Here is a 26949-nt window from a genome sequence, read left to right on the forward strand (position 1 = left end):
TTGTGCTCCGACGCTCTTAATGGCCATATACCCGGCCGGTACCGGAGTGCTGGGACGGCAGCTCACGTCCCGCGCGGCACGCTTGGTTTCGAATGGGGAGGCGGGGATTCCTCACCATCGCGCCGACATGGGTGAGGGCCACGATGAATCGCTGGCCGTCGCCAGTAAAGTGTTTTGGCGCTTGCCTGCGTCGCCGTTGGCTGACTGACGTTCCCACTTCGCGCCTTCCTCGGGCGCGGGCGCCTCGACGATGCGGCCTTCGAGCAACAGTCACTCCTCGCCTCGTCTCAGTCGCCTGTCGCTGCCATCACCTGCCATCACCTGCCATCGCCGTCTGTCACCCACGCCTGCTCGTCGCCGCACATGGCCGGCCTTTCCAACCCCATCGACGACGCGGCACGTGTCCATCATCACCCTCCCGCCGTCGCATCGCATGCCCATGTGCGGGCTGCACGCCGCCTGCACCTCTTCATCACTGCTGCATGGAGCTCGACTTCCGCGACTCATGACCGACATGTTTCCTGCAGCAGCCCTGCGCCCGTATCGCGTCCAGGCCTTACAATCCAGTTTGACGCAAACTGCCGACCTTGGAGCGAGGCTGAGATCTTCCCCAAGCCCATGCCTCTCAACAACATGCCCCAGATACGCAGCTGACGCGCCCTCGGAATACGAAGATCCAATCCCAGCCCAGGCCCCTCGTTTCCCACTGCTAGGATTAACTTTAGGCTTGCGGTATGCAAGCTGTGTTCCGATATGATGCAGTGTCCGGCCGAATACCCGCACGCGGTAGACCATGTTTTCTCCATCTGGCCAAGGCGTGAACCAGGCTGATGGTCTGGCCTGGCGGGTATGCACATGTCGGTGAGGAGCGACGCGAGTAGCTACGCATGTGCAGATACCACGAGGCTTGCAGGAATTACCTCACCGACTCCCGTTGATCTGGTACCTTTCCGCTCGACATGGACAAAATTCGGCGCTGTGACTGGCCTTCTAACACGCAGCAGCTCGCACGTTGGAAGTAAGGAGCTGTGTCACCACGTGGATGAGATGGTGCGTATTTCCTGTTGAATGCTTGAAAGCCTGTTACTGAAACGTGCTAATTCATCTAGATACTTGCCGTCAAGTGCGGCGTTACAGGGCGGGACGATGCATAAGGCTGAGGACAGTTCCTTCAGCCCAGTTTCCTTCGGTCCGAACCTTAGCCCTGGTTGCTGTACGCAACATCAACGCGGTCTCGACCACGTCAACCGTCAGCCTTCCAAAAGGTCCACAGTCAGCGCAGCTCGCTGTCCCTCCGCGGGCACTAGTGACACTTCAGACAGCATAGTGTGAGATACAGTACATGGAACTTGCCATACAGCTGAGCACTATCGATATTCTGAGGTAAGTTTCACACCATCCCACGCTGTCATTCTCACACTTCCTGATGAACAAGCTGGGGCCATATGAGCACCGCGACCCCATTCATGCTCGTTCTCAACACGCAGCACGGACAGCGGGATGCTGCCATGCTTTCACAACCAGCAATAGCATCTTCTCAACCTCTGACATAACCACACATCTTCCTCATCGACATCATTCATGTTTCGATAATCATCTACTTACTCCGTACAAACTAGTGCTCCAATCGTGACAGCCTCGCACGGGAATCCCCGCGTATTATTACTCACATTCAGTGCGTAGAGGCCCGATCGCAACATGTATCCGCTTGGCGGTCACCGACACACGTGGGCCGTAAAGGAGCAGACTAGACGTTGCAATTCTTGGCATGGTGTGCCTTGCATCTGTTCACGAGGGCCAGACTGTTTCACATACGCTGATGTCGCGCTAGAGTAGGCATGATGTACGCCGTGTTATAGCGAGGCACGAACACGGTCTCGCAGCAGGATTTCAGATGTGCGACGGAGATAGGCCGAGCGATGGCGGAGGTGGGCGCGCGCTAGCCTGTGGCAGTGGGGTTGCGAAAGTTCATAATGAGAGACGCCTTGCAGTCCAGCAAGTCCGAATCTACAACGAGCACACAAAGAGCCACGGCTGCGTCCATGACATGCAGTGCCTCATCAAACGTTTTGGTACACTGTTATCTCAGGATGAGCGATACAGTACCCAAACTTATAACCAAGCACTACAAACTCGAAACGTAGTAAACATCTGAACATACAAGGTAATAAGGAAGCAAGGACCGCTGTAGGCTGCTATGGACTCATGGCTTCGCACAACTGAACGATCACACTTGCTGCTCAATGAGTACTGCGAATACATGGATATGTCCAAATGTCTACTTTGAGCACCATGCATAGACTAATCGACCTTTGGACTCCCTAGTTGGAACGCACTTGCATTGCGCTGACATTATATGTCAAGATCGTCAAGATCGAGACATGCCACAATACCTCCTACGATTCCTCCAAGAATGGCCTCGCATGAGACTGCAAGGCACGACGCCCTCCGCTTTTTTGTTGAAGCGGCTGATTGACCCTTTCACCAAGTACAGGGGTGGCGAGACCGCGAAGTTGTCAGGAAAGTGAAGGCAGCTGAGTAGTATTCGCGCCCATTTGCAGCGCCCAATCTACTTTGCCTTGAGCTTTCCTGGGTGCCTCTGCGGTGTGATTCGGTGTATATACCTATTTTTATGATACTTAAATGATCACGGTTCTACACTACCTCTATGTGCTTGAGCTACCCCGGATAAAACAGACACACCAGCGCGCTGAGTTGTCGGATGCGTCCTGTAAGTCCACTCGCCGTGGGTTGTTCCATAGTCTGGCTGTTTATGATGGCCGGGTTGCTCCTTCCTTCGTTGGGGCTGGATGAAGCCCTTGCTTCAACTTATCATTCTTTGGAGTCGCCTTGCCACCACGCTGGGGCTGGTGATATAAGTACTAGCATGATTCCCCTCCCGGTATTATCATGTTCATTTCTGTGGTCTCCATGTGAGCTTCAATCTGCTAGGCAATCCGTCTCATCAGCTTCAGCTATAGGATCTGTGTAATGATCACCTGCGATCTAATTCAGACATTCTGTCACCATAGATCTGGAGCTTATATCTATAAGTAATAAAATTCAAAACGCCCCACTTCTTGATGTGCCTTTCGACGCAATAAGCGGCCCTCACTGTGCTATCAACCATTGTAGGAAAAGGATGTTATGACGAGGTACGTTACGCAAGATTTGCTACGGCACTAGACTCTGATGGACTCATAGCTGATGCAGAAATGTCTTAATCTCCTCAATATGACGTAAAACTAGATGTAGGAATTTTGTTTATTTAAAGAGGTGAGATATGAAGAGCATTAGCAAGTTTTCCAGTTTGGTCTTCCCACGGCGTTTTCATGTCCATTATGCTCATGGGTCAATTAGGGTGGAGGGTAACAAGGGCAATGATAGCAAGACGAGGGTATCATGTAAGATCGCGAGAGTGAGAGAGCATGTTAGAGCGTCCAAGTCTATATTGAAATACTAACGGATCTTAGCCGTTACGGTCGTATGTGTTTCATGGCTTGTGAGAAACAGGCTAGAGTCATCAAAGGTTTACCAAATGTCTGTCCAGACTAGTTTATTTCCATGGCAACCCTCTGTATTCGACTTCCAAAGTACTTTCGAAATGCTTCATATATATACTTCACAAACAGTTATAGTGCGTCTGAGTCAACTGCGACGCAGTCTGCATAACCTCTTTGTACATGTGAGGGAGCTCTACCTCTTCAGGACCATCAAACACAAGGCTAATGCAGCACCGAAATTCATGCTTTCAAAGTTCTCCACTATCATTTCTTCCACCCACAAGCTCGTTATAGATCGGTCTCAAAATCTACATTAATGCAAACGACCACATATACCTAGTCTTCCCGCCATCACGTAGAGGACATCCGTATACATGTCTCGCAGGCTAATACCAAGTCGGGAAGAGCAGTGAGGTCATTAGGCCAACACGATTTCACAAGGAAGCTCACGCACTGTTCCTTTGAATAGATAGATGCATTCTTATCTAACCTCCAATTTGTGCGAAAACATCCAGCGCGCCTACGCAGGGTATCGAACAACAACAGCAAAAATCCATCATAGATGCAGAGTAGCAACAAAGATCGCCAGCGAAACGACAGCTCCAAACCTACAAGTCAATACAATTTTGCCACCCCAGCTCCTCGCAGTAGTCAGATCAGCCAGACCAAACGCCGTGTTAGATTCCCCGGGTATACATGGTTTCCTCACTCATCCTTCTCTTGGACGATTTTATCATCCCGCGACAGTGACTCCAGGGTGGTATATCCCTCCGCCTCCAGATGACAAAGCAACGTATTCTGGAGGCAGATCCACAGTCGGGGGTGCGACGCTTCTAGGCGAAAGTATCCTGTCTGCTTCCGCCAATATTCCGGCAGCCTCTTCGCTTCGTACCCTCGCAGTCTCGATGCCCGTTGCGCTGCCCTCAGCGCACACTTGTAGCGGCAACTTGAGGTTCAGGGTCGGATCGCCCAGTCCAGGTGCATGCACGGAAAGGTTCATGCTGAGGGCGTATACGCGAGAAATGAGGCAGGAGTGAAAGGTTGGCAAGAAATTCTTGTTCAAGGGCATCGTTATGGGAACGATGATGGAGGCGGTGTAGAAAGAGCCACCCTTGTAGTTTGCAGAGTGAGCAGGAATGTTGGATTTGTACGACGGCGAAGAGACGCTAGAGCAATCGGATATCCCAGAGTCGCGGCGCTCAAGGTCCTCTTCATTTGGTGGGTTAGCGGACGGTAGCTGCTTCACCCATTGCGCGGTTGTGCCGATGCACATGGTTGATAATGAGATCGTGTCTGTGTATGCTCCCTGGGTGTGGTCGTAGCTGAGGTTTTCTCGCGAGGGGAAATTGTTCCTTGCAGACGAAGCGTAAAAGGTCGAGGCTTTGATGCTCGTTTTGAGAGACCCTAGCCTTGGGGGTGAGCTGTTCTCGTCTGTAGGATCGAAGCGGAGTAGAACCTTGGCCCTGGTCGCAATGGGCCCAGCATCCAGCGTCCGCGCGCCTGGAATCACGAGAGGTTTCGGCTGGCTAGCCTGAGCGATCAAGGTGCCTGTTTTACCTTTGAATAGGCCCTTCTTGATGTTTCGTTCGAGCCGGGGACGATATTCTCTGTTTCCATCGGTGTTGAGTGGCGGCTGCTCTTCAAAGGCCGGTTTCACGCGAACCTTCCTCGTCTTCTGTGCCAAAAGTACAAGTTTGTCTTCGTGTAGCTGCATTATGCGCGCCTTGACTCCATACGTGACCTTCGCCATTTCGGGCGCCATGTCGTCGAGGAGAATGCCACCAAAGCCAGATAGCTCGGCATCGCCTAGGCTTGGGGGGAGCATAAGGTGCGTTTCTCGGACATAGTCTGAAGCAACAGCATGGGCGCTAGTATCATGTTAATGTGCATTCCGCATGCATCTTAAAGGTGCACTCACCATGATTTCGGGAGGAGCTGAGCAGGAATGGTGAAGACGAATGGAAAGGTATAGGTCCTGCCTGCTCGTAGGACGCGTGAAGAAGGGAGATCGGCAGGGTTCAGAGGCATCTTCAAGGTGAGGAACTTGTGCGATGCTTCTGTCCGTCCGCTCATGGAAGGTGAGGCCGTCAGTCGCTCTACGAATACGTGTGCGATGCCTGTACCCACGGTTAGCGGGGCGAGTCAAGCGATTCCCATGCAGGCATATACATACCTGTGAAGGCAATCTCGATGTCGTTGAAAGTGGTGTCGTGCTGGACGGTGATGTGCACCTTCCCTTCGCTGTTCCCGAGTTAGCGTAGACTCTGTTGGCGACTGGACAGGTGCACCTGCATGGTGTCCATGGTGGAGTAGCTGGTGACGGCACGACTTGTCTCATGCTGACTCTCGTCAAGCTCGATGTCGATGGCAGGTTGTCCATAGTGTGCGATTTGAAGCATGCGATACTGAAGATGGGTCCCAATGGCTTGCATGGCGTTTGAGTTTGTCCGCGGTGGAGCTGGCACCAGGTGATGGACGGGCATTCTTGCTGCGCGTGCCCGCTTGGCTTGCGCGAGGGAGGAACAAAGAAAGTGGTATGAAGGGCGGCAGTCCCGCTTATTGGTTGACGGCGGAGGAGAGGTGCCTACGGTCTAGAATACGCCGAACAACAGAGGCGGGGTGGGGGGTAGGGTGTCGGTGGAGTGGGCATGGGGTGCAAAGAGGCGCGCAGCTGATCTTATAGCTACATGGCTGCTCCGGGTGGTCTCTTGAGTCATCCAGGACTTGGGTCGACGCACGCTGCCTGTAGATGTGAGAAAGATGGCGTCTGGCACTAGCAGCCCGCCGGAAAACGACTTGTCGCACGCCCTTCTTCCCCGCTGCTTGTCAACTTGGCCGGCAGCCAGCCACTCACCTTGGACGACCCTCGCACGCCATGCCGCTTCGGTCGTGCATCCCATGGCCTCTGGCCCCCGAAGACAGGCCGCCTTCGCGCCCGGCGCATGCGAACGACGGAAGCATGTTGCAGAGAACCGTCCAATGGAAGTCGAGGCGAACCAGTGTACGGACACGGTGCATGCCTGCGCAGCCTCGCATCCTGAGGGCTAACAAACAACAGAATGTGGAGGAAAGGGCGCAGGCGAGTGCTCAGCCAGTCACAGCCCTTGTGGACGTCGTAGCGCCTGCTGTGTATATCGCCTTGTACTCCGCACACTATTCCGACACTGACAACACCAACCTTCAACTCCGACCGCATCGCTGCTCGACTCGAGAACCGGCCCACGCGACGATTCGAAGCGGTCGTTTCTCACTGCACGACGCCTGCCTCTTGCGCCTGCCCAAGTCCATCTGGCAAAGTGAAACAGTGCAGTGGAAAATACCGTCCATGGCCCCGGACGGTGTGCTGACCCACACATGGCAATATGTCACTACCTCGGAATCCCTTTGGAGTAGTTCTGATAACATACAAACATGTGCACCATCATCATCGCATCTCACGACATACCCATACCTTCGCCATGCAGAACCTAAACAATGCCGTGCTCGACCAGAATGCAACGCTACGCCCAGCAAAACGCCAATGAAAAACAATGCACGCCGTGCGTAATGCCCCAACTTTTCTCTTCAACCCAAAGACCGATAAGAGAAAGAAGTGCCCACTAGGAAACAACTTAGGAAAAAGAATTTGGACTTCCTTCTACCCCCTCACGTCTCCTTGTGAAACAACCTCCTCAGGCTGGTGAATCTCTTCTTCTGACTGTCTCCTTGATTCCTGCCCACAGGCCCACCCAAACTCGTCTTCGGTCTCTCTACCATCATCCCATGCTCATCTACGTCCTGAAGCCCCGTGCCCAGTCTTCCGTAGCTCTTGCTCGTCGCTGGGCGATACGAGCTCCCTGGTCGCGGTAGACTAGACCACCGGCGCGGTGACGACGCATGGCCTGCCGTTTTCGGCCGAACAGGACTCGCGGTTTCAGGGCGCTCCGGACCAGGACTGTCATCTTTGTCCTGGAAGAGCGAGTTATGCTGGTAGGAAGTGTTGCGGTTGTGAAGAAGGCCAGCGGTCGCAGGGCGCGAGGGCGATAGTGTTTCGGTATCGCGGGCGGGCGTGTAGTGGGAACGTTTGCGGAGCACGGTTGGGGTGCGCTTACTGCGTCTTCAGTCAGTAACCCAACGTAGGGATAGGATTGGTGGCTAGGGGTGACTCACTTCTTGCCGCTTCGCTCCAAGTCATGCAGTTGCTTCTCACTATCCTTCAGCGACTTCCTCAGGTCGCTTTCTAGCTTCTTCATGCCTTTGAGTTGGTTGGCGGTCTCGTCGCGAAGCAAGCGTACGCGATCAACTTCCCTTGACCATGACTCTGATCCATCCGCAGGCTCAGTGCTGCTGAGCGGTACGTCCGGCTGGACGCTGGATCTGCCATGTTCACCATCTACGGTTGTGGTGCGTTTCGGTGGAAGAGGTGTCGAGGGGCCAGCTTCTGCATCTTCCTGGTGGATCTTTGCGTCAGAAAAGGTGGGTGTGGCAATCTCTACCGACTCTTGTGGACGATTTGACTCTTCTAGATGCTGTATCCTCTCATTGAGCGTCTGGACCAGCGCCTCGAAGCTTTCTTTGTTCTCACGCAGTTCCCAAAGCTCTGCTTCCACGGCAGCAAGGGAAGCAGCGAACTCATCCTTGTCCTTCTGTATCTCGTTAATCTTAGAATCCTTCGCTTGTAGTTCTAACCGCAGCCGGTTTTGCTGCTCCTGCTTGAGGTCTGACATGGCTGAATCTCGCTTTTGTATCTGTGATTCATAGTCGCTCTCACTACGCAATTGGATCCGTCGAAGCTCCTCGAGCTGATCGTCCTTGCTCTTGTGTTCGTTTCGCAGTCGCTCCTCATGAGCCCACTCGAGCTCCTGGATGGTCTTCTCTTTGCCTTGGGCTTCGGCCAGCAGCTTGTTCTTGCTCTGCACGATCGACTCCAGCTCACGCGACTGGTCACTGACATGGTGGTGCAGCGCCGAGTTCTCGTCAATGAGAATCTCGATCTCTTTGTTTCTAGCAGTGAGGCGACGTTTATATTTGAGTTTCGATGTCGTCGCAGCATTGATCTTCGCTTCAGACTCGGTAACAAATTCATCGAGCCGTTGCTCGCTGTCTGCGAACGCAGCCTCCGCTTTGAGCATGTCTTGTTCTACTTTATCCAGGAATGTCTCCAATCGCGTGTTCGCTGTCTGGACAGACCGCAGCTCCTCCTCTGCTACCTCGAGCCGATGCATCAGGTCCTTTTCAGAAGCATTGAGCTTGTCGTTCGTTTGCTTCAATTTCGCGAGCTCTTTGTCCGCTTCAGAGATCTTAGAAATCATAGTGGCGCCTTGAAATTCTTGTTCCTGGAGCTGTGAGCGGACTGCTTCGAGATCCTTCTCTACTTGATTTGTTGAACCAGCTGCGGTGCTGAAGCGCTCCTCAAGATCTGTCTTGGCCTTGCGCACGATATCGAGCTCATTGTGTGCATCGGATAGTTTAGTATGCAGAGCTGATGTGTCGACCTTGAATACTGACAAGCGGGAACGAGCATCTCCCAACTCCTTTTCAACGTCCTCGTTAGATTTGGTCACTTCTTCAAGTCGTTGCTCAACCTCGGCTTTCGCTAAGCGGAGACTATCAGCTTCCTCACTCAGCTCGACAATTCGCCTGTTGAGAGTCGCAGCATTGGTTTCTGACTGCTTGTGGAGGCCCCGGGCGGAGGTGACATCCTCCTCAAGGCTGGCCTTGCCCTCAGCGACAGTGGTCAGGCGTTCGTCAAGTTCCCTATGCTTCAATTGCAGGTTCTTCAGCTCCGCGCTGTTCTCGGTGAGTCGCGTCTGCAGTGTTGCATTCTCCGTCTGGAAAACATATAATTTAGATCGTGTCGACCGGAGCTCCGAATCCAGTTCCATGTTTAATTCTGTCTCTTTTGCTAAGCGCTCTTCGAAGTCGATCCTGGCCTCCTGCAGCTTCTTAAGGTCTTGCTCGGTCGCAGCAACCCTCACAAGCAGTTCGTCTCTTTCGGAAGTCACGTCACCAAGCTGGAAGCTGAGCGACTCCACTTCGTTCTCCCGCTTGCTGCGATCCTCAGTTGCTTCCTTCAGTTGCCGATCAATCTCTTTCTTGGATGCCTGAACGAGTGTCCAGTCCGTTTCAAGGCTAGATAGCTTCGACCGGAGAGTTTCGCTTTCTCCATCAACGGTTGATAGCCGGTCTTGAGTGTTTGTAAGTTCGCGCTTCAAGATTTCAAGGTTCTGTACCGATTCACGCAGGCTGCGCTCTACCTCAGCCTGTGAAATATCACCCGCGTCGGCTCTGCCCTGCAGTTCGGAAATGCGGATGTTCAGAGTTGCAGCTTCGCCTTGGAGAGAGCCCAGGTGCTCTTGCGCTTCCGAATGGGTTTTTAAATTGACTGACAGCTGCTCGTGCAGTGCTGAACTCTCAGCGCTGAGAGCCTGAGCCTCGGACTGTGCCTTCTCAAGACGTTCTTCAAGCTCGACCTTGGTCTGCTGACTTTGGTGAAGCTCATCTTTCAAGAGGGACAACTGAGATTGCAGGCCAGTCGCTTCCAATGTCATGTGAGCTAGTTGAGATTGGTGGGTATTTCGCTCCCGCTCAATGTCTGCTTTCAAGCCGAACAGGGTGTTGAGACGTGTCACCGTCTCAGATCTGGCCTTGTGGGAGTCCTCCAACTGAGCCTCAAGCATACTCCTCTTCTGCTCAGAGCCGTGTAGCTGTGCTTCGAGTGCTGTCCTTGCCTGTTCTGTCTTTTGCAATTGAGTGGTCAACTCATTCGTGTGCGTTTGCAGCGAAGCAAGCTTGCCACTGTTTTCATCCAGGCCCTTTTGTAATTCACCAGAATGTCTGTGAGCGGCTTCAAGATCGCGTTCAATTGTGGCTTCAGACTCTCTTAAAGACTGCAACTCCTGTTTCGTGGCCGCATCTGCTCCTTCCAGCTCCTGTATTCGTGCTTTGGCTGCCTCTAGATCATGCTCCAGGATGTCCCGAGACTGTCGCAGTGCGTATAGCTCAGTCTGTAGTTTCTCCTTCTGGCCAGCCTCATCAGCAAGTTGCGCTTTGGTCGACCGAAGCCCTTTTTCTAATTCGCGGTGAGCCAAGATAGACGAATCCAATTCCGCTCGCAAATCGTGGTTAGCCTCCTCTGCCGAGTGAAGCCTAGACTCTAGTTCAGTCAGGGATCCTTGGACTACCGCCAAAGCCGCTTCTGCATGACGTTTGAGCTCTTCCGATTCCTTTACGTCATTCCTCAGAGAAGAGATAACTCCGCTAGAAACTTTGACTTTTTTTGACTCTTCCGTTATCTGACCCTGGAAAAAGAAGACCGACTTCTCCAGGGTAGCCACATTTTCGCGACCCTGCCTCAACTGCTGATCCATCGTTCTGCGAACTATTTCATTCTCGGCGAGGCGATCCCGAAGGTCCGCTTCACGTTGCTCTGCTTCACTGAGCTTTCTATGCAAATTTTTAAGCTCTTCCTCCAGCCCAGTCGTACATGTCTCAAGCTTCTGCAGACGACCGTCGTAATTTTCAACTTCCGCTTGAAGCGATGCCTTCTCTTCTGTCAGTTTCCTGATAGTATCTTGTCGGTCCTTGGAAGTGCTCTCTAGTTCCTTGACTTCTTCGCGTTTAGATTGTAGATCGGCACGTAGCTCCCCTTGGAACTTCGCCGACTCCTCGAGTTCCAACTTCGTCTGGCGCAAGTTCTCTTCAACAGCAGCTCTCGATCGCTCCAAGTTCGCGATGCGCGTCTGATGGTTCTCGATCTCCGCTTCCAGTCCCGTTTGCGTTGCGGTCCATAGACCCGCCGCATCGTTGTTCTTCGCGCACTCTGTCCGCAACTGCGCTACCCTGTCCCGACATACTGCAAGGGCGCGGTCTGATTCCCGCTTCGCTTGGATCAAACGGCCGTCTTGAGTACGTATGTCGGCAGTGCTCGACTCTGGCGTGAAGTCGCACCCGTTGTTGCCCCATAGCGAGCTGGTAGGTCGTGTGGGAGTCTTAGGCGTCCCGGTCGAGTTGTGGGATCCGTGCAGAATGCGAGTCGGCGGGGTATTCGGTGGAGATGCGAGGCCAGGCTGCATGCGATTCGATACTTGTTGATCAGGGTCGGAATCTGTTCAACGGTGTCAAAGTATGCACATCGAGGCAAAGTAGGAACTTACACTGCAGCGTGAGCATTGAAGCCTTCTCCAAGCATTCAAGGATATCCTTGTTCCGATACTCCTCCTCTTGCAAACTCTTGGTGAGCTCTGCAATCCTCTTCTCCGTATCGCGAGTTGACAGATAGTTCTTCTTGCGACTGCTAGCAAGGTTGCGCGCTGTGTTGGCAATCTGTTTCTCCTTTACAGAAATATTCACTGCCATACGAAATGCAAGACGGCGCAGTGAAGATATTGAATGCTTCGCTTCCGCACCAGCAACTTGGTGAACTTTGAGTTCGGTCCGAAGTTGGGTCCTCTGAGTCTTTAGGTATGACAAGTGGGCCCAGTTGGATATGGGAGCGAAAGTATCTTTGTCCTTCCGAGGAGTTCCAGGATGCGAATCATCAAGCTCGGAAGGAGGAGATTGAGGGCCGGCGTGTTTGAGGTGCTCCAGTATAAAGCTATCGGTCATGGACATGGTGCGCTCAACCTTGGGGGTCGCTGACGCAGACCTATCTCTCTTCAGAAGGGCCGACGGTATGGTGTTTTCCCGGCTAGGACGTGATCGCGATGCATGGCGAGCGGGATGGTCATCCGAGGCACTCTCGGGCGCCATGTCGGTATCAATTTGGGAGGCATCGAGAATCACAGACATTGACGTGTTTATAGTCGTCTATAGTAAACAGTATGCTGTGGCTGGCGGAATGCCACGCGACAGACAATGCGTGGCCGATGATTTGTTGGAGGGTGGGTAACGTTGTTCTGCGGTGAGCGAATTGACACGCGAAGGAATCGAAAATCAACAATGGGGCCGCGAATAGGAAAGAGGCTGGCAACAGTAGGCATGAAACGGCTCTAGGGGTGAGTAGAAGACACAAAAAAGAAGACGGAAAAGGAGAGAACGGGCGTTTGATGCCTCTGTCGACGCACGAGGGAAGCGTGCCGTCATGGAGCAGGTGGTGGTGTCAGAGCCTCACAGCTGAGAGAAGGGAACGAGCGACATCACTCTGCGTGGGCCGAAAAATGGCGCGACTTTGGGCGGAGACGGCGCATAAACGGGTCACGATATGGTGGGGAGACAAGCGTGGCCCAAGAGCCGTGCAGACGTGGAGGCAGGCGCTTCCCGGTGGGCCTGGTGAGCAGGAACAAGGCAGGAGGAGAGGCGCATCCCCGCCATGACTCGATATCACTGCCAGGTATAATGCACACGTCCTCGCTGTGTGTCCGCCTTCGGCCCTGCAAACGGACAGCAGCGCCACGGCTGCTCGCTTCGCTAGCCTGAATCCAGCCACGCCGCCATCTGAGCGATCGAAGGACCCTGCACGGCCATCTCTGCTACCGCGTAGTGAGGGTAATGCATGTGCAAATCTAACATACGCGATGCAGAATTGTTCCGATTCAGTCTTCCGTAATTGGCGTGGTCTATGATACGATACAGGACACATGCTCTAGCAATCTAAACATTGATGTCCGGATATCGCTCAAATCTAACTTTTGTCCAGCCGCAATCTAGCCACCGGTTACCGCGTGTACGTCTTCTGCAATTGTTTCGCGATGGTCGTCAACTGGATGTTGCTTGTTCCCTCGTAGATGGCACCGATCTTGCTGTCGCGGAAGAACTTCTCTGCCAGACCTTCTCTTACAAAGCCCATGCCGCCCATCCACTCCACAGCCTGGCCTGAAACCTTGCCGGCAACTTGCGAAGAGTACAGCTTAGCCATCGCCGCATCCATGACAAAGTCTTCGCCAGCTTCCTTCTTGCGGGCCGCGTTGAAGACAAGGGCTCGTGCAGCCTGAATCTCGGTCCAGGCTTGGGCGAGCTGGTGCTGCATGCCCTGGAACTCGCCAACGTACTGGCCGAACTGCTTGCGGTCGTTCCAAACGTAACTAGCTTCACTGTCAGTATAACTCCATGCGCTGGGAGCAAAGCATCACTCACCCTGCTGCATTCTCCCAAGCACCAAGAGCAAGGCCGGTCATTTGCGCAGCAATGCCAATGCGACCTTCGTTCAAAAGGCCAATCGCATATTTATATCCCTCAAACTCGTTGCCGAGCAGGTTCTCCTTGGGGATCTCGACATCGTCAAAGGTGATGACGCATGTGCTGCTAGCCTTGATGCCGAGCTTCTTCTCCTTCTTGGAGATCTCGAAGCCGGGTGTACCCTTCTCCACAATGAAGGCTGTGATGCCCTTGTACTTTTTGCTTGGATCGAGATTGGCGAAAACGATGAAGAAGTTGGCTTCGTAGCTGTTTGTTATCCACATCTTGCCGCCGTTGATCTTGTACCCGTTCTCTGTCCGCGTGGCTTTGGTCGCGAGAGCGAAAGCGTCGGATCCTGACACGGGTTCTGAGAGGCAGAAAGAAGCTGATTATGTTAGCAAGGGCTGTCATTGTTTTACTTGGAGCGCAGGACTCGCCGACAGTATCCGTGGCCAACTTCGGTAGCCACTTCTTATTCAACTTCTCCGAGCCATACTTGAGTATGGCAGTGTTGCACAAAGTATTGTGTACATCGCACAGGACACTGACACTGGGGTCTATCCGCGCAAGCTCCTCAATGGCAATGATGGCCGATGTGAAGTTCATGCCGGAGCCGCCGTACTCTTCGGGTATCTCGATGCCCATAAGTCCCTGCTCGAACAGCTGCTCTACCACTGCCGGATCCATCATCTCGGCCTCGTCCATATCCCGCACTTTAGGCAGGATAGCATCGTTGGCGAACTTTTGGACCGAGTCAGCCATGAGCAATTCGGTTTCGGAGAGATGGGAGATAGGCGTGGGCGGTATATCTGCAATGTCGACCTCGCGTCGGGGCATTGTTGCTGAGAGACATCTTGTCCTGCACATTGCGCGTCAGTCGTTTGTATCGTCATGTAGAAGCTGGACTCTTACTGCGGGGAGGTCCGCGCGAATGCTGGCCGCAGCGTGCGGGATGAGCTCGTTGCTGCGCGCGCGAGCGGTCTGAATGTCCTTGCGATGGAAGCCATATTTTGTGAATGTGTAGGAGAGCAGAATGAAGACTATCCCCGTATAAAGAAGACAATGCGTGGCAACCAAAGCTGCAACTGGACTCCGCCAACCCGCGCTTATTCTGGGCCGAGGTGTTCTACGAATCCCTGGAAACGTCGACCCGCCGACGGAAGCCGCACCTTCCCCGAACCGTGCATCACATGCCACAAGCCTCTCCCACGGGGTGCCACCAGCTCCAGGGTTCCGCTACGAGACCTTCAAGCCCAGAGCCGCGTCGCGATACACGGTCCCAGCGATACACCGAACTGACTACACCGAACTGACTACACCGAACTGACTACATCAAAATCTGCCTGAGCTTTACCATCTGGTGCTGCTTTTCTCTCTTCACTGCGCATGGATTTGCTCTAAACCGCCGTAGTCTTGAGGCATCCCCGAGTAGATTTGGTCAACATTCGACGGGTAACAGCTTAAAGAGCCAGAGTAACCTGACCGTGACCACAGCGGAAGAACTACAACCGACTGTTTCTCATCGGGGTGCTGTCTAGGCGCCCAGGTCCACTGCCAATCGCATCGGATGGAGCATGTGCGCATGAGGGCAGTCTACAACCAGAAAGTCTATACGTATAGAACCCGCGCGTCTGATTGTCTCCGTAACGCATAGAAACGCATCCTTTGTTCAATGTATCACCTTCCAATGCAGGGCGTTGCAGTGCCAAATTGCAGTATATTGTCGAGCACCGCATGGGGGTTGAACCAGCAGATGTAAGAGCTGCCTTTATTGCGGATGCCGGAAGCCATTGAATACAAAGAATCTGCGTCAGCATGGCTTCAGGGGAGCGTACCACCATCCGGAGGCATGTCAACAGGCAACAACATGATCTGCGTCGCGATACTGTATGTTATCTCCAAATGATCTTATGACGCAGTCGCAAGGACATGCTCTACAGTTGCGCGAATGCAAAACGGATCAGCGGCGCAACCCGGCCCCCAAAGGAACCATACCCCTGAAATCCTTAGGCTCTGGCACCCGCTCATTGTCTATTGGACGGGACAGTGGCACGGCCATCATGCCTCGCATCTACAAATTTTACTTATTGGACCGCATCCGCGCATTGTCGGCGGAGTGTTACAGGTACCCATGGACCTGAACGACCGCTTTCCTTGCCTGTGCTAAGAATACGCGGCTATCGCCTGCTGCACGACGCCAGCCGCACGGACCCGCGGTGATCGTGTGGACGTGTACCAGTGCCTTTCGTCTTGTCCCATACTACCACGCTCCTCCATTAATTTTTCCCTGAACAAGGTCATCTATTGGCGCGATAGTCTTGTTGATGGATATACCAGCGCGCTATAGGAACGGGACGACTGCTTGAGGGCGCGCTTCATTCAGTCGTCAGCAACTCTAGCGACGATGACCATAAACTATAACTACGATAGGCTTCCCGCCCTACACGAATCTCAAGGCATTGCCGATTACCTTGATACAGCTTGGAGGACCGACAGCTCGCCTGAATTCGACGCGACCGATTCCGCTTCATGGCTGAAACTGCCCAGCGCGGCTCAACACAAGTACATGACCTTGGACCATCGAGACACTGCGGATGGATCAAGCCTGAACAGCTTTCGCACGGAGAAGTCGTCCTCGTCAACCAGCAGTGGCATCCATAAATTCAAGGATGGATGGGAGAAGAACATTGTCGCCCGAGTGCGGAGAAAGCCTCTCCCTCGGTATATGCAAGGTTCGATACGCAAGCATCCAGCCGCCGAGATCGAACCCACCAGGGTCAAAAGAGGCGTTTGGAAGGACCAACTGCTTGTCGATCGCTCTTTGAGGGGGATGAGTCTCCTCATGAGCGCGTTCGCCATCGCCATGCTTGTGGTCGTTGCTACTCACGCAGAAGCTTTCGGCGCGAGAGCGAATAAGTTCACCTCGTCTGTTGGAGGTGCCTCGCAGGACTGCCACATCGCCACGAAAACGAATACCGCACTGCTCCTCGTGATCAACGTGGCCGCCACTATGGTGCTGGGAATGTCTAATACGTATCAACAAATCTTAACGTCCTTACAAACAAGCGATTTGAAACACATGCTTAAGAAGTTCGGGGACTCAAGGGTGGGTACTAATTCACCATGGAACATCAACCGCAAAGAAAAAGGAAAAGCAAAATCCTGGGCCGCGTGGTTGTTGCTAGTCTGCACATCGTTACCGATCCACTTTCTCGCGAACTCACTAATTGGACCATCCTACGTCATTGAGCCTCCACCTGCGGTCACATTCAACGAGACGACTTACACGGGGATACTACAAATGAATCGCGCATCCAACACGATTGATGGGAGCCCCATCTCTACGTCATCCTCGTTCCTTTGCTGGAGCTCCTTTAGAACAGGTCGCGCTTCGTTTCCACGCTCAACTATGCTCATGAACGGGGACCTCAGCACCGCCAACCAAGGCGGACTAGTTTACTCGAAATTGTCCATTTCATACGCGAAAGAGAACTGTTCGGGTCTCGCAGGCACGTGGGAGGACGTTAGTAGTCTCGAGGAAACCTATAAGACTACCGGTTACAACTACGTGCAGTATGCGGAAGGGGAGTGCGTAAACAGCGAGAGCGTAATCTGCACCATGCGGGACCAGAAACCTGCACAGTGTCGCCTGAACGTGCGAATGAATGCCGCTTTCGTCCTCGCCGCAGCCCTCTCTATCAAGGCAATCTACATGATCATTGTCAACTTCGTAGCGCGAGGACATACCAAGCGGCAACTCCTGACGTTTGGAGACGTCATCGTTGCATCGGCTTCCCATAGTGAGCTTCGCGTGCAAGGCGAGTGCATGGTCAATGCGAAAGAGAGTTATCGAAGGCATTGCAAGCATAGTTGTCATAAACATTGCAAGAGCCCCCAAGAATCACGAACGGGCGAGGAAGTCGGTCACTGCCAGAAATGTAAGAAGTGGAACTCTGTCGACCGCTTTACGAACGAGATACATCCGACCATCGCTACGAAAGTCAAAAGAAGTCTCATTTCAAATCTCGGAAATACGGCACTCACGCAGATGACTATCATGACATTCTGCAGTATAGCAATGGTTGCCGCTTCGATCGCAGCCGCCGTACCAGTGGGCTTGTCTAACACTGCGGCAAAGGAGCAGTGCAAGAGCGGAGTTAACAATGATCCATTCTGCCAGATGGTCCTGGCGAACGCTTTTCTTACATGTCTGGTGGCTGGGGAGGGTTCAACCACTCTTTACCCATCGCTGCCTTACCTCCTGACGATCAAGGTAACGAGGTCTTCTCCTTCCTGATATCGAACGGCGCGCAGTTCATCTATTCGCTTCTCTACCTCCTTCTTATATACAACATCACCCTTGTCAACCAAGAATACGACTGGGGCAGGCTCGAACACGAGCGCTCCCGCCTGCGCTGCACGACTGTGACAGGGGAGTCCTTTGACCAAGATTACCTTCTTCAACTACCAAAAAAGATCCTCTTCCCCATTATGGCATATTCCATACTCACGCATTGGATGCTGGGCGAGGCTCTTCAAACGCAGGAAACGATATGGCAAGACATCAACACAGGTACTGGACGGCATGTCGAGCACTCGATGTACACAATCACATATGCTGCGTACCCGCTTTGGATCGCGGCCTTCCTGGTCTTGGCGATGACGGGAGGCTGTTGGTGGGCTTTTGGATATAGGAGAGAGGGCGTCATTCCGCAGATGTTTGGAAGCATCAGAGTGTTGTGCGCAAGCACGACGCAATTAGATGACTTCCCTGTGAGGGGGGTGAAGTGGGGGGATCTTGGGATAGGAAAACAATTCAGGCATGCGGGATTGAGCGCGGAGGAGGTGCAGCAGATAACAGCTAATGAGCTTTATGCCGGGGTCGGAAGTGAGGATGATAATAAGACGGAGTCATGTAATGGAGGAAGTGGCATTTTCTACGTACGAAGTAAGCTAAAAGACTTATAGTAAGATCACTTAAATGGCATACCACCTCAAAATTGCTTTCGACCGGGTCCTCACGAGCGTCCAGCGATCAAATCAGCGCACATCTCCGCAAGTGCGTAGATAGTACACGACGGCATTCCAGCTAGCGGCTCTGGAAACACGCTTGCATCGCACACCCTCAGATTGCCACCTTTCACTCCTTGCACCCGGAACTCACTGTCTAGCACATCACCTAAAGCGCATGTCCCCATGGGATGAGCAATTGTCTGCATATGCCCTTTGACTCTCTCATCAATTTCCTGATCTGAGCTCTCTGTGGTCAGGACCGGATATCTCGAATCAGCAGGCGGTGTCTCCCCATCCAATACGTCGGCGAACGGCGGTGTAGACACAAGCGTGAGCGTCATGCGGATCGCGGTGCGGATTATGAAGCGATCTGATTCCGTAGACATGAATTCAGGATCGCACACAGGCTTGTCAGCAGGGTTTGACGAACGAAGCGTTACGGTGCCTCTCGAAAGCGGAAGCAAATTAAGTGCCGTGACGGCGATGTGTTTGCCGTCTCCGACCACAATCTCGGAGTTGTATCCATTCAGGTCTGCAAGGATAGGAAAATAGAACGGAAGGAGCATAAAATGGCATCTCTTGTCTCTCAGATGAGGATGCTGCCCTTCATCCCCGCTAGATGTAACCCGCTCCTTGTCCGCAGCAAGTACCGGCGCGAGCGCAGAAGGCGATATGTGCGAGAAGAGATTGAATTCCCAGGGAAAGCCCTGGCCGTATTCAGGACGCATAGTGCCTTCGAAAGGAAGCGCGAAGCCTTTTGAAGGGTCTTTCAGCTTGTAGTATTGCGTCACGCACGCGTGGTCGAATAGATTCTTTCCCACCAATGGAGCATCGATCTGGACTTTGATATCATGCTTTTCGAGCTCATCCTGCGGTCCAATCCCAGAGAGCATGAGAAGCTGCGGCGTTCTCTGTGCACCACATGCCACGATAATCTCTTTGTGAGCGAACAATCGCTCTCCAGAGAACAGTTCCACACCAATTGCGCGCTTTTCTTCGTCGTCAATCAAGATCTTCGCGACAGGAGACTCGCATCGCACATCCACGTTCGAAAGATCATACACCCGCGCGCTATGCTGCCTTTCCGAGCTAGATTCCGACGTCTTGCGAAAACACTGCACCAGATCGACCAACCCCGTCGGGTCCCCTTTTGCAGCAGCATTCGGATTGTATTTGAATCCAATGTTTTCCGCGGCCTTTCGAATGTACGGTCGCAAAGGATACTTCCTCCCACCCACTGTATGCAACGGCCCGTCAAACCCATGAAAATCCACATCCGCATCTTCGTCATACCATCTTTCTGCCTTCTTGAAGTATTTGACCATGTTTTTAAACCTGAACCGGTCATGACCCGCCCGCTCCGCAATCAAATCATGATCCGCGCTACTCGCACGCATCCAGACGCCTACATTTCCCCCGGACGATCCCGACAGCATGCGCCCTGCCAGATTGAGTATTTGCCGGTCATTGCAATGCTTCTGTGGAGTCGTGGAGTAGTCAACGAGCAGGCCCTCGCCGATCAGGTCGAAGATTTTCGAGGGATCCATGACTTTGGGATGTGTGATGGCACTGGGACCTGCTTCCAGAAGGAGCACACTTTTGTCCGGTAGGTATGAAGAGAGGCGCGAGGCGATTGGAACGCCCGCTGTGCCCCCGCCGACTATAATGTAGTCGAACTCCTGCGTCTGGGCTGACATAGCGAAGTTGAGCGGTTGGAGCAAAGGACTTTGCAAGAATTGACTTGAGCAGGTTTACTGACAGGAATGTAGAAAGCTGGCTTTATAATGCCTCGACGTCTAGCAGTTAATGGCACTTCATGCGTGCGTAAACCGTGCATGCGTACGTATAGATCGGGTGTATTGATTGGCCGGCAAAGGAATCGAGGCCACCTGGTCTCACATAATCGTGGCTTTGGCAAGTACTCCTTTTGGGAGCTACACTTCAGCTGTACCTAGTTCAAGTGGAGAGTTGCTCGTTCACTGCGGGGTATGTGGGGCTCCATAAGCACCCCATTGCAGTTAGCTATGTATCTTCGGAAGTAGTTCACCGATCCCATCTCACAAATAAGCGGAGCTGCCGTTCTCCTGAATGGACGATAATCTAGACGCAAGGTACAGAAACATATGGGAAGACGTCGCTCCGCGGTGCGCGAAGCTTAGAGATCCCACTTAGACACAGGGACGTGCTCGCCTCCGAACGGATATCCAACCATCTCCACGCTATATTTTTTGGTTTGTTCAATCTCTTTGGCCTGCGCCTTGAGCTCATCGACATCCCAGTTCGCCCACAGAAACTTGCCCTTGAGGAAGTTGGACTCCGTGCTGGCTAGCCAAACATTGAAGCTTGCGGGAAGGGAAACTAGCACACAGTGAGTCCCGAATATGCTTCCTCTCCAGAAGTGAAGACTTACCGTGATCCTCATAGTTCATAGCCTTGACCCCTCCAGCCTTCTTATTCATATCCGTGTCCACAACGCCAGGCTGAATCGAATACACACTAAATCCTGGATTGTTGAACTGCACCAGCTGCCAAAGGCGCACGTTCGCCCATTTACCTACCGTATACGACGCAAACCCATCGAAGTAGTTCACATGAGCTGCGTTACTGTTCACGTCGATGGCCGTCGCATCAGGCGCAGCCCGTGGGACAAAAGCCCTTGCTACATTCCAAGCCATAGACACGTTTGCCATGATACCGGCGAGGTAATCTTCGTCGCTCACAGCCAAGAAGGCACCCAAAGGTCCTGTAGCTCCCGCATTGCTGACCACGACGTCTATCTTCTTTCCTGACTCCACGGGCACGAAGGCCTCGAAGGCGGCATTGACCTCGTTGGATTTGGTTACGTCAACGGAGGCTGTGAAAATCTCGACGCTGGGGTACTGCTGCTGGATGGAGGCTTTCGTGTCGAGGAGAGGTTGTTCGCGGCGCCCGAGGAGGGCGATGCGAGAGGCGCCGGCTTGAACGAAGGCATTTGCTGTTGCGGCACCAATGCCGGTACCACCGCCAGTGATGAGGACGGTCTTGCCCCTCTGGCTCAGCTCGGGTCGAGTAGGGGAAATGGATGGGTAGGCGGTGGAGTGGAACTTCTTCGTTGGGGAAGGGAAGGGAGCCATGATGATAGAATGCGATAATCTTTTAGTGATTGATATTGATATTGGGGAGGACGGACTGATAGTGTTATAGTTGTCGGATTGAGCTGCTCAGGTGACGAAGTGCACTATATATACATTAAGTCGGTGCGTGGTGAAGTCAGTATTCCCAAGCGTTGATGCGAGGTTCGTCCAGTCTATGTGAGTTGTGTCAATCGGAGTGTACATTTTGTAGCAAGACACGGTTCCTACAGCGTATATCACGGACTCCGTGCTTGTTAGTAATGGATTCGTCTGTACAGGCACAGCTCGGTTCCACCCGACCTCGCAAGAAGCGATCATCTCGATTTGTCAGGGTGCAGATTACGCGAACAACAATTTCTGGTATTCTGTATGCACGATGATCCCGTCTTCTACAAAATGTACCGCCCGCAGCTAGGCCTGATCGGGTGTGATCAGCGCTGACAAACCCAGCTACGCCTTCAATGTTGCAAGCGGTCACTTCAACGTTGAATCTCGACACTGTAAAGTCCTACGAGTCACGTCCGAGCATGTCGAAAATGTTCGAAGGAGCTTCCCCATTGGTGCTACGGTGCGAGCTGTGTAACAAGCCCTTTGACAAGCGTAAGTGAGGACTCCGCACAATTACCGGAAGACTGGATACGTAGGGAACAGATGGGTGCTAATGTAACTTTAAATGTTAGCATCGACATTGAAGAGACATGGGTACTATTGTAGGTCTCGAAGAGTTGGAAGCACCACTCGTCCGCGTTCCTGCATCGCCTGTGCAAAAGGGAAATCGCGTTGTGACAACAGACGCCCGGAGTGTTCGCGATGCTTGGCTAAGTCCATCAAATGTCATTACCCCGCAGCTCCGCGTGAAGGTACGGGGATTGAGACATCTTCTACGCAATTAGCGGCAGGATCTTTTAGTGCTCAATCCTCTCCGGAAGACAATAATGCTGAAGGCGCAACTCCCGGCGCATTTACTGTCATATCAGACTCAGGCGTCGAGAACTTCGGCTGGGGAGATCCTGAGATCAATTTCACGGATTTCTTAAATTCTCCGATTATTGATGTGGACATGGACGATGCATCAGGAACCCGCGAGGGTTCTCTAGTACGCCATTCCACGCCATCAACAAGCACAACAATTCGAATGCCAGATATCTCTATCTCAGCTGCACTGAATTTTTCGATACCCCCAATGGTAACGGATGATACTCGCTCACTCGTACTAAAATCCAAGTCCAGACCCGGATCTCACAGAATAGTCACACTGATCCTGCACACCCTGAAGTCCTATCCGCAAATGATGCTCCGCGACGGCACTCTTCCGCCTTATATCCACCCACACCTACTTTCATCAAACTTTGAGAGCAACGATATGGAGTCGTTGAACAATTGTGTTAGCTTAGTGCATATGATCAGTCACAAAGTGCAAGGAAGTCGAAAATTGTTTTGGAAGAATGTACGATCAGAGTGTGAGCGGATGATCGCTGAGGTACGTAACGCTTAAAGCCCTCTTCGACATCTGTAGCTGACAGCTGCTAGCCTGGCAAGTCCAATACTTGGAAGCTCCTCGCAGCGATGCACGCTTTAAGCATATACATCCTCTTGCGCATAAGCGAAGGCGAGACCAACTTCAACAGTTTCGATCACTTAATGCTCACAACAATGACTGTAAGATCACTCCGACTTTGAATTCATGATAACGAGCACTGATCAGAAGCTCATAGATCACAGCCACCCACCTCGCACGTAGTGACCTCACCTATGTGCCCAACATCCACTCGTGCGATACCCGTGCTTGCTGGCTTGAGTGGCTGTATATGGAATCCCGACGCCGCCTCGGAATCGTCTTCCGCGTCATAAATTTGATTGTGTATTTCGACCCCGGCGCCATGTGCTCACTCCAGTCCAATCTTGTTCTAGCACCGCTTCCCGCGAAGAAAGAACTATGGGAAGCACCAAATGAACTTGCATGGTACGCCTCAATTTCCGCTCAGTGGTTCGCGTTCCTGCGTGACTGTTACTGAGCGTTGACAGGAAAGCCGAGCGAGACAAACAACCTTTGCCGCGTACCGCGTTTGGCTTAGCTACAAACGGCGAGTTAGTGAGGCTAGATGAGATGGACTTGTACGGTGGATACGGAACAATCGATGCAAAGGAAGACAACCGAGATTCAGAGCAGAACTGGCAAGAGTGGTGCTCAGGGATGGATTCGTTCGGTGGACTTGTCATGCTTGCGGCTTCTTTGGTCGGCTGATCAAGAGACGCTGGAAGACAGCCTCTAACAGCTAGACTCCGAGATAGCTGGTGCTGCCTCTTAACCGTAACCTCGCATTCTCTTGATTGACCGATGCTCCCAATGACCTTGGATTTCAAGGACACCAACTTAGGCTATGAGAACAGGTAATGGCCTTTACAAAAATACGACAACTAGGTTTATTTGGCCTGACATGTTGTGGTGTCGTCGCAACGTCCACATTCAGTTCACGGGTGCGGTTAGAAGCAAGTATAGTGCTGATGCGGAGAGCCGGAATGTATCTATAGCGTGTCGTAACTAGAAGCATAGCTTCGTTGGACTAATGATCAAGTGTCAATGGTCGTTTTGCTGGTATGCATTGCTGGGAGCGTTCGAGTGCTTGCCGACGATGAAGCTTGTAACAAGCTGAGATTATGACTGAAGCAGAGACCCCTCGCACATGTTAAATTGTCGTTGGCGGCGAGTGTCCATTTTGGTGCGGTGCGGCTGAGGCTCTACCCGGCAACATGGCCATTCCTGCTCTTTTATGCGCCCTTGGAGATGGCTAGCAACGTAGGATGTGTGGGGTTGACTTGGCGATCCCAAAGTTGATGTTGATGTACCTTTCGGTATTACTCGAACATACTTATTTTATGGTAGCCTCATAATCATCGAGGCGCACCGCCCAGTGGTTCCATTCCGAAAAGCATTCGCGACTAACATCCTTAATGAAATGTAATCTTTCCGCACGTTGACTTGGACACAAGCCAAGGTACTGCCTATGTAATGGACTATTATTCCTAGAGTACGCTTACAAGTGCACTAAGATGGCTGTTCTGCCAATTGATGGCGATGCTATAGCGTTGATGAGGCGTTTTCCCTTCAGCACGCACTAGCACCTGCGGGAGGTGTTGGGCTTAACTACGTCCCGCGTACAAGACGTATAAGAACTCTAAGGGTCCAGTCCAGGCCGACCTCAAGACCTTCAATCTCTGGAAAGGCACCGGACTGTGGTCTATGAATTATGCCTCTTAAAGGATTTACTAAGAAGTCATACGACTATGTCGTAATCGGAGGAGGCACTGCAGGCCTTGTCGTTGTCGCTCGTCTTAGTGAGGAACCTGATGTTACTGTATTCTTTTTGTAGCTTCGTTTCGGTAGATTGGTCATTCGGAGAGTTTGCCAAAGTACGGGACGCAGCAAACGCATTGCCCTAATCAACGATGCTCACAAGATCCATGTTGTTAAGCCTCAAATCTTTGACTCTCAGAACGGTATGTTTCTTATTCTAGATTCCGATTCTAACCTACAATTTCGCGCTTGTTTGTGCCTTCTTCAGGATCGGTTCCATCTTTGTCGCCTTCATGACATCGCCTTTCACCTTCAGCTTCCCGCTCATGAACAGCTTCTGTGCGTTTGCCTTTCCGGTAACGAGCTTTCCAAAATTCTCGTCGCTCAACGATAGTGTAACCGATGCCTTCTTGGGTGGTGCCCCCTTGCCCACTTCTCCGCTCTCCTTTAGATCGATGTACCACGACTCGGTTGCGCCCGATGTATTCTTGAGGTCGAAGGCAAAGATGGCATTGCCCTTCTTGATGGCGTCTTTACGGCCGGCCTCGTCGTTTTTGAGTGATGCGGCGATGGCGTCGAAGGCGGCAGAGGAGGGGAACGCATCTAGAGAATGGTGTCAGCATCCATGTAAGCTTGAGCTGAAAAGTCTCGCGCGTGGATCAAAACCGAGGTCAATAAAGAGTATTGATACCTGATAGGACCCTCCAGCGTGTTCCTCCCGAATGTCCATTTTGTTTTTAGGGTTGCAACGTACCTGATTTGAGAGACATGATGTGTTAAAGGGCTTGTCTGTATAGCTACGTGAGCTTTGATTGTGGTTATCGCGTGCGCAGGCGATGATTGTAGTAGTGCTATGATAGATTGAAGTGTTATATGACAGGTGTCAATGAGTCCCTGGGAATAATGCCTACTTGAGAGGCCGAGCAAGCTTGTGACAGTGGCTAGGTCATCGAGTCGGAGCGGGTGGAATCCGGGGTAGCATGTGAATCCATGCGTTCGCCAAGCGCGCTAACGAAGATACCGAGGCTAGGACGATGAGCACGTGGCTGTGGGCAAACCTTGGAACTCCTCTATCGAAACTTTTGAAGCCGCGCTTGCTGGTCGAAGATAGACAGCCTCTAGCAAAGCATTACCAAAGTAAAGGAATAGCGACAAGAGGTTATTGGTCGTGGTGTTTCTTACCTACCATGGCATGATATCGAAGCCAGAGAATGACATAGCTTGGCTCTAAAAATCTTTATTGGTTGATGAAGCTACCAGCCAGATTCGCTTCAATCGCCCAGCATGCTGTCACTAAGAACGATCTTCAAGTTAAATTCGAAGTGAGCCGAGCTCCGCCTTCCTTCGTATCGCCGAGTGACCACCGATTGACCAGTACCATAGGTAGAAGATCGCAATCGCATAATATCTGTTGGCGGAAGGCGTTCCACTGCACCTGGCAGGAGCCACCGTACTGCCCTAGTCTATATAGGCGGTTTCCGCCACCCTAGCAATTCATCACTCTTACACTCAAATCTACCTTTACGACTTCCTGCAATATCTTGTGGAACGACAACCACAAAGGTAAAGCCCAGCTTGTTATACTTTAGACAGAGCTTTGCAGCACCAGCCTAGCAGTCCAGAAAGACAGTGCCTCTGGATTCCTTATGCTGGAAAAGGTCGGCCGACTTCATCACGCATGACGACCCCATGCTACGGCCTTGATACTGGGGCCAAGGATCAGAGTCAAGAGTATCGGCTCCTTCGAGGAAGAAGCAATCACCTTTAGATATTGTCCCTTTCACTTTATCGATCTTAGCTTGGCCGATGACTGGCAAGCTGCTTGATGCGGTGAAGCCGTCCTGGACTCGAGTGGGAACTGGGCAATGGCGTCTGCTTCTCCGCGAGGACATGTAATGTGAATTCTCGGCGAGCTTACCTAGGTACCCTC

The 26949-nt window shown here is 52.4% G+C and overlaps 7 protein-coding genes across 7 annotated transcripts; 1 reads left to right on the top strand and 6 right to left on the bottom strand.

Annotated features, from left to right (window-relative positions):
* Nucleotides 1-4236: 4236 nt before the first annotated feature.
* N0V89_002644 (uncharacterized protein) lies at nucleotides 4237-5576 on the bottom strand (the record flags this gene model as incomplete). Its single annotated transcript, XM_056211451.1, has 2 exons — nucleotides 4237-5371; nucleotides 5422-5576. The coding sequence occupies 2 exons, from the start codon at nucleotides 5574-5576 to the stop codon at nucleotides 4237-4239; spliced, it is 1290 nt and encodes a 429-aa protein (XP_056074924.1).
* A 1572-nt stretch (nucleotides 5577-7148) lies between these two features.
* On the bottom strand, nucleotides 7149-12272 carry N0V89_002645 (uncharacterized protein; the record flags this gene model as incomplete). Its single annotated transcript, XM_056211452.1, has 3 exons — nucleotides 7149-7593; nucleotides 7653-11589; nucleotides 11639-12272. 3 exons carry the CDS (start codon nucleotides 12270-12272, stop codon nucleotides 7149-7151), a joined length of 5016 nt encoding a protein of 1671 aa, XP_056074925.1.
* An 865-nt stretch (nucleotides 12273-13137) lies between these two features.
* On the bottom strand, nucleotides 13138-14605 carry N0V89_002646 (uncharacterized protein; the record flags this gene model as incomplete). The annotated part of the gene is made up of 4 exons (XM_056211453.1): nucleotides 13138-13504; nucleotides 13557-13983; nucleotides 14036-14457; nucleotides 14511-14605. The coding sequence occupies 4 exons, from the start codon at nucleotides 14603-14605 to the stop codon at nucleotides 13138-13140; spliced, it is 1311 nt and encodes a 436-aa protein (XP_056074926.1).
* A 1397-nt stretch (nucleotides 14606-16002) lies between these two features.
* N0V89_002647 (uncharacterized protein) lies at nucleotides 16003-17895 on the top strand (the record flags this gene model as incomplete). Its single annotated transcript, XM_056211454.1, has 1 exon — nucleotides 16003-17895. One exon carries the CDS (start codon nucleotides 16003-16005, stop codon nucleotides 17893-17895), a length of 1893 nt encoding a protein of 630 aa, XP_056074927.1.
* A 721-nt stretch (nucleotides 17896-18616) lies between these two features.
* Nucleotides 18617-20308, bottom strand: N0V89_002648 (uncharacterized protein; the record flags this gene model as incomplete). Its single annotated transcript, XM_056211455.1, has 1 exon — nucleotides 18617-20308. The coding sequence occupies one exon, from the start codon at nucleotides 20306-20308 to the stop codon at nucleotides 18617-18619; it is 1692 nt and encodes a 563-aa protein (XP_056074928.1).
* A 458-nt stretch (nucleotides 20309-20766) lies between these two features.
* Nucleotides 20767-21724, bottom strand: N0V89_002649 (uncharacterized protein; the record flags this gene model as incomplete). The annotated part of the gene is made up of 2 exons (XM_056211456.1): nucleotides 20767-20969; nucleotides 21022-21724. The coding sequence occupies 2 exons, from the start codon at nucleotides 21722-21724 to the stop codon at nucleotides 20767-20769; spliced, it is 906 nt and encodes a 301-aa protein (XP_056074929.1).
* A 3530-nt stretch (nucleotides 21725-25254) lies between these two features.
* On the bottom strand, nucleotides 25255-25789 carry N0V89_002650 (uncharacterized protein; the record flags this gene model as incomplete). The annotated part of the gene is made up of 2 exons (XM_056211457.1): nucleotides 25255-25622; nucleotides 25774-25789. 2 exons carry the CDS (start codon nucleotides 25787-25789, stop codon nucleotides 25255-25257), a joined length of 384 nt encoding a protein of 127 aa, XP_056074930.1.
* Nucleotides 25790-26949: the final 1160 nt, after the last annotated feature.

The sequence above is a fragment of the Didymosphaeria variabile genome (assembly GCF_027946475.1).
Source record: "Didymosphaeria variabile strain IMI 356815 chromosome Unknown scaffold_2, whole genome shotgun sequence".
In the NCBI taxonomy this organism is placed as follows: Eukaryota; Fungi; Ascomycota; class Dothideomycetes; order Pleosporales; family Didymosphaeriaceae; genus Didymosphaeria; species Didymosphaeria variabile.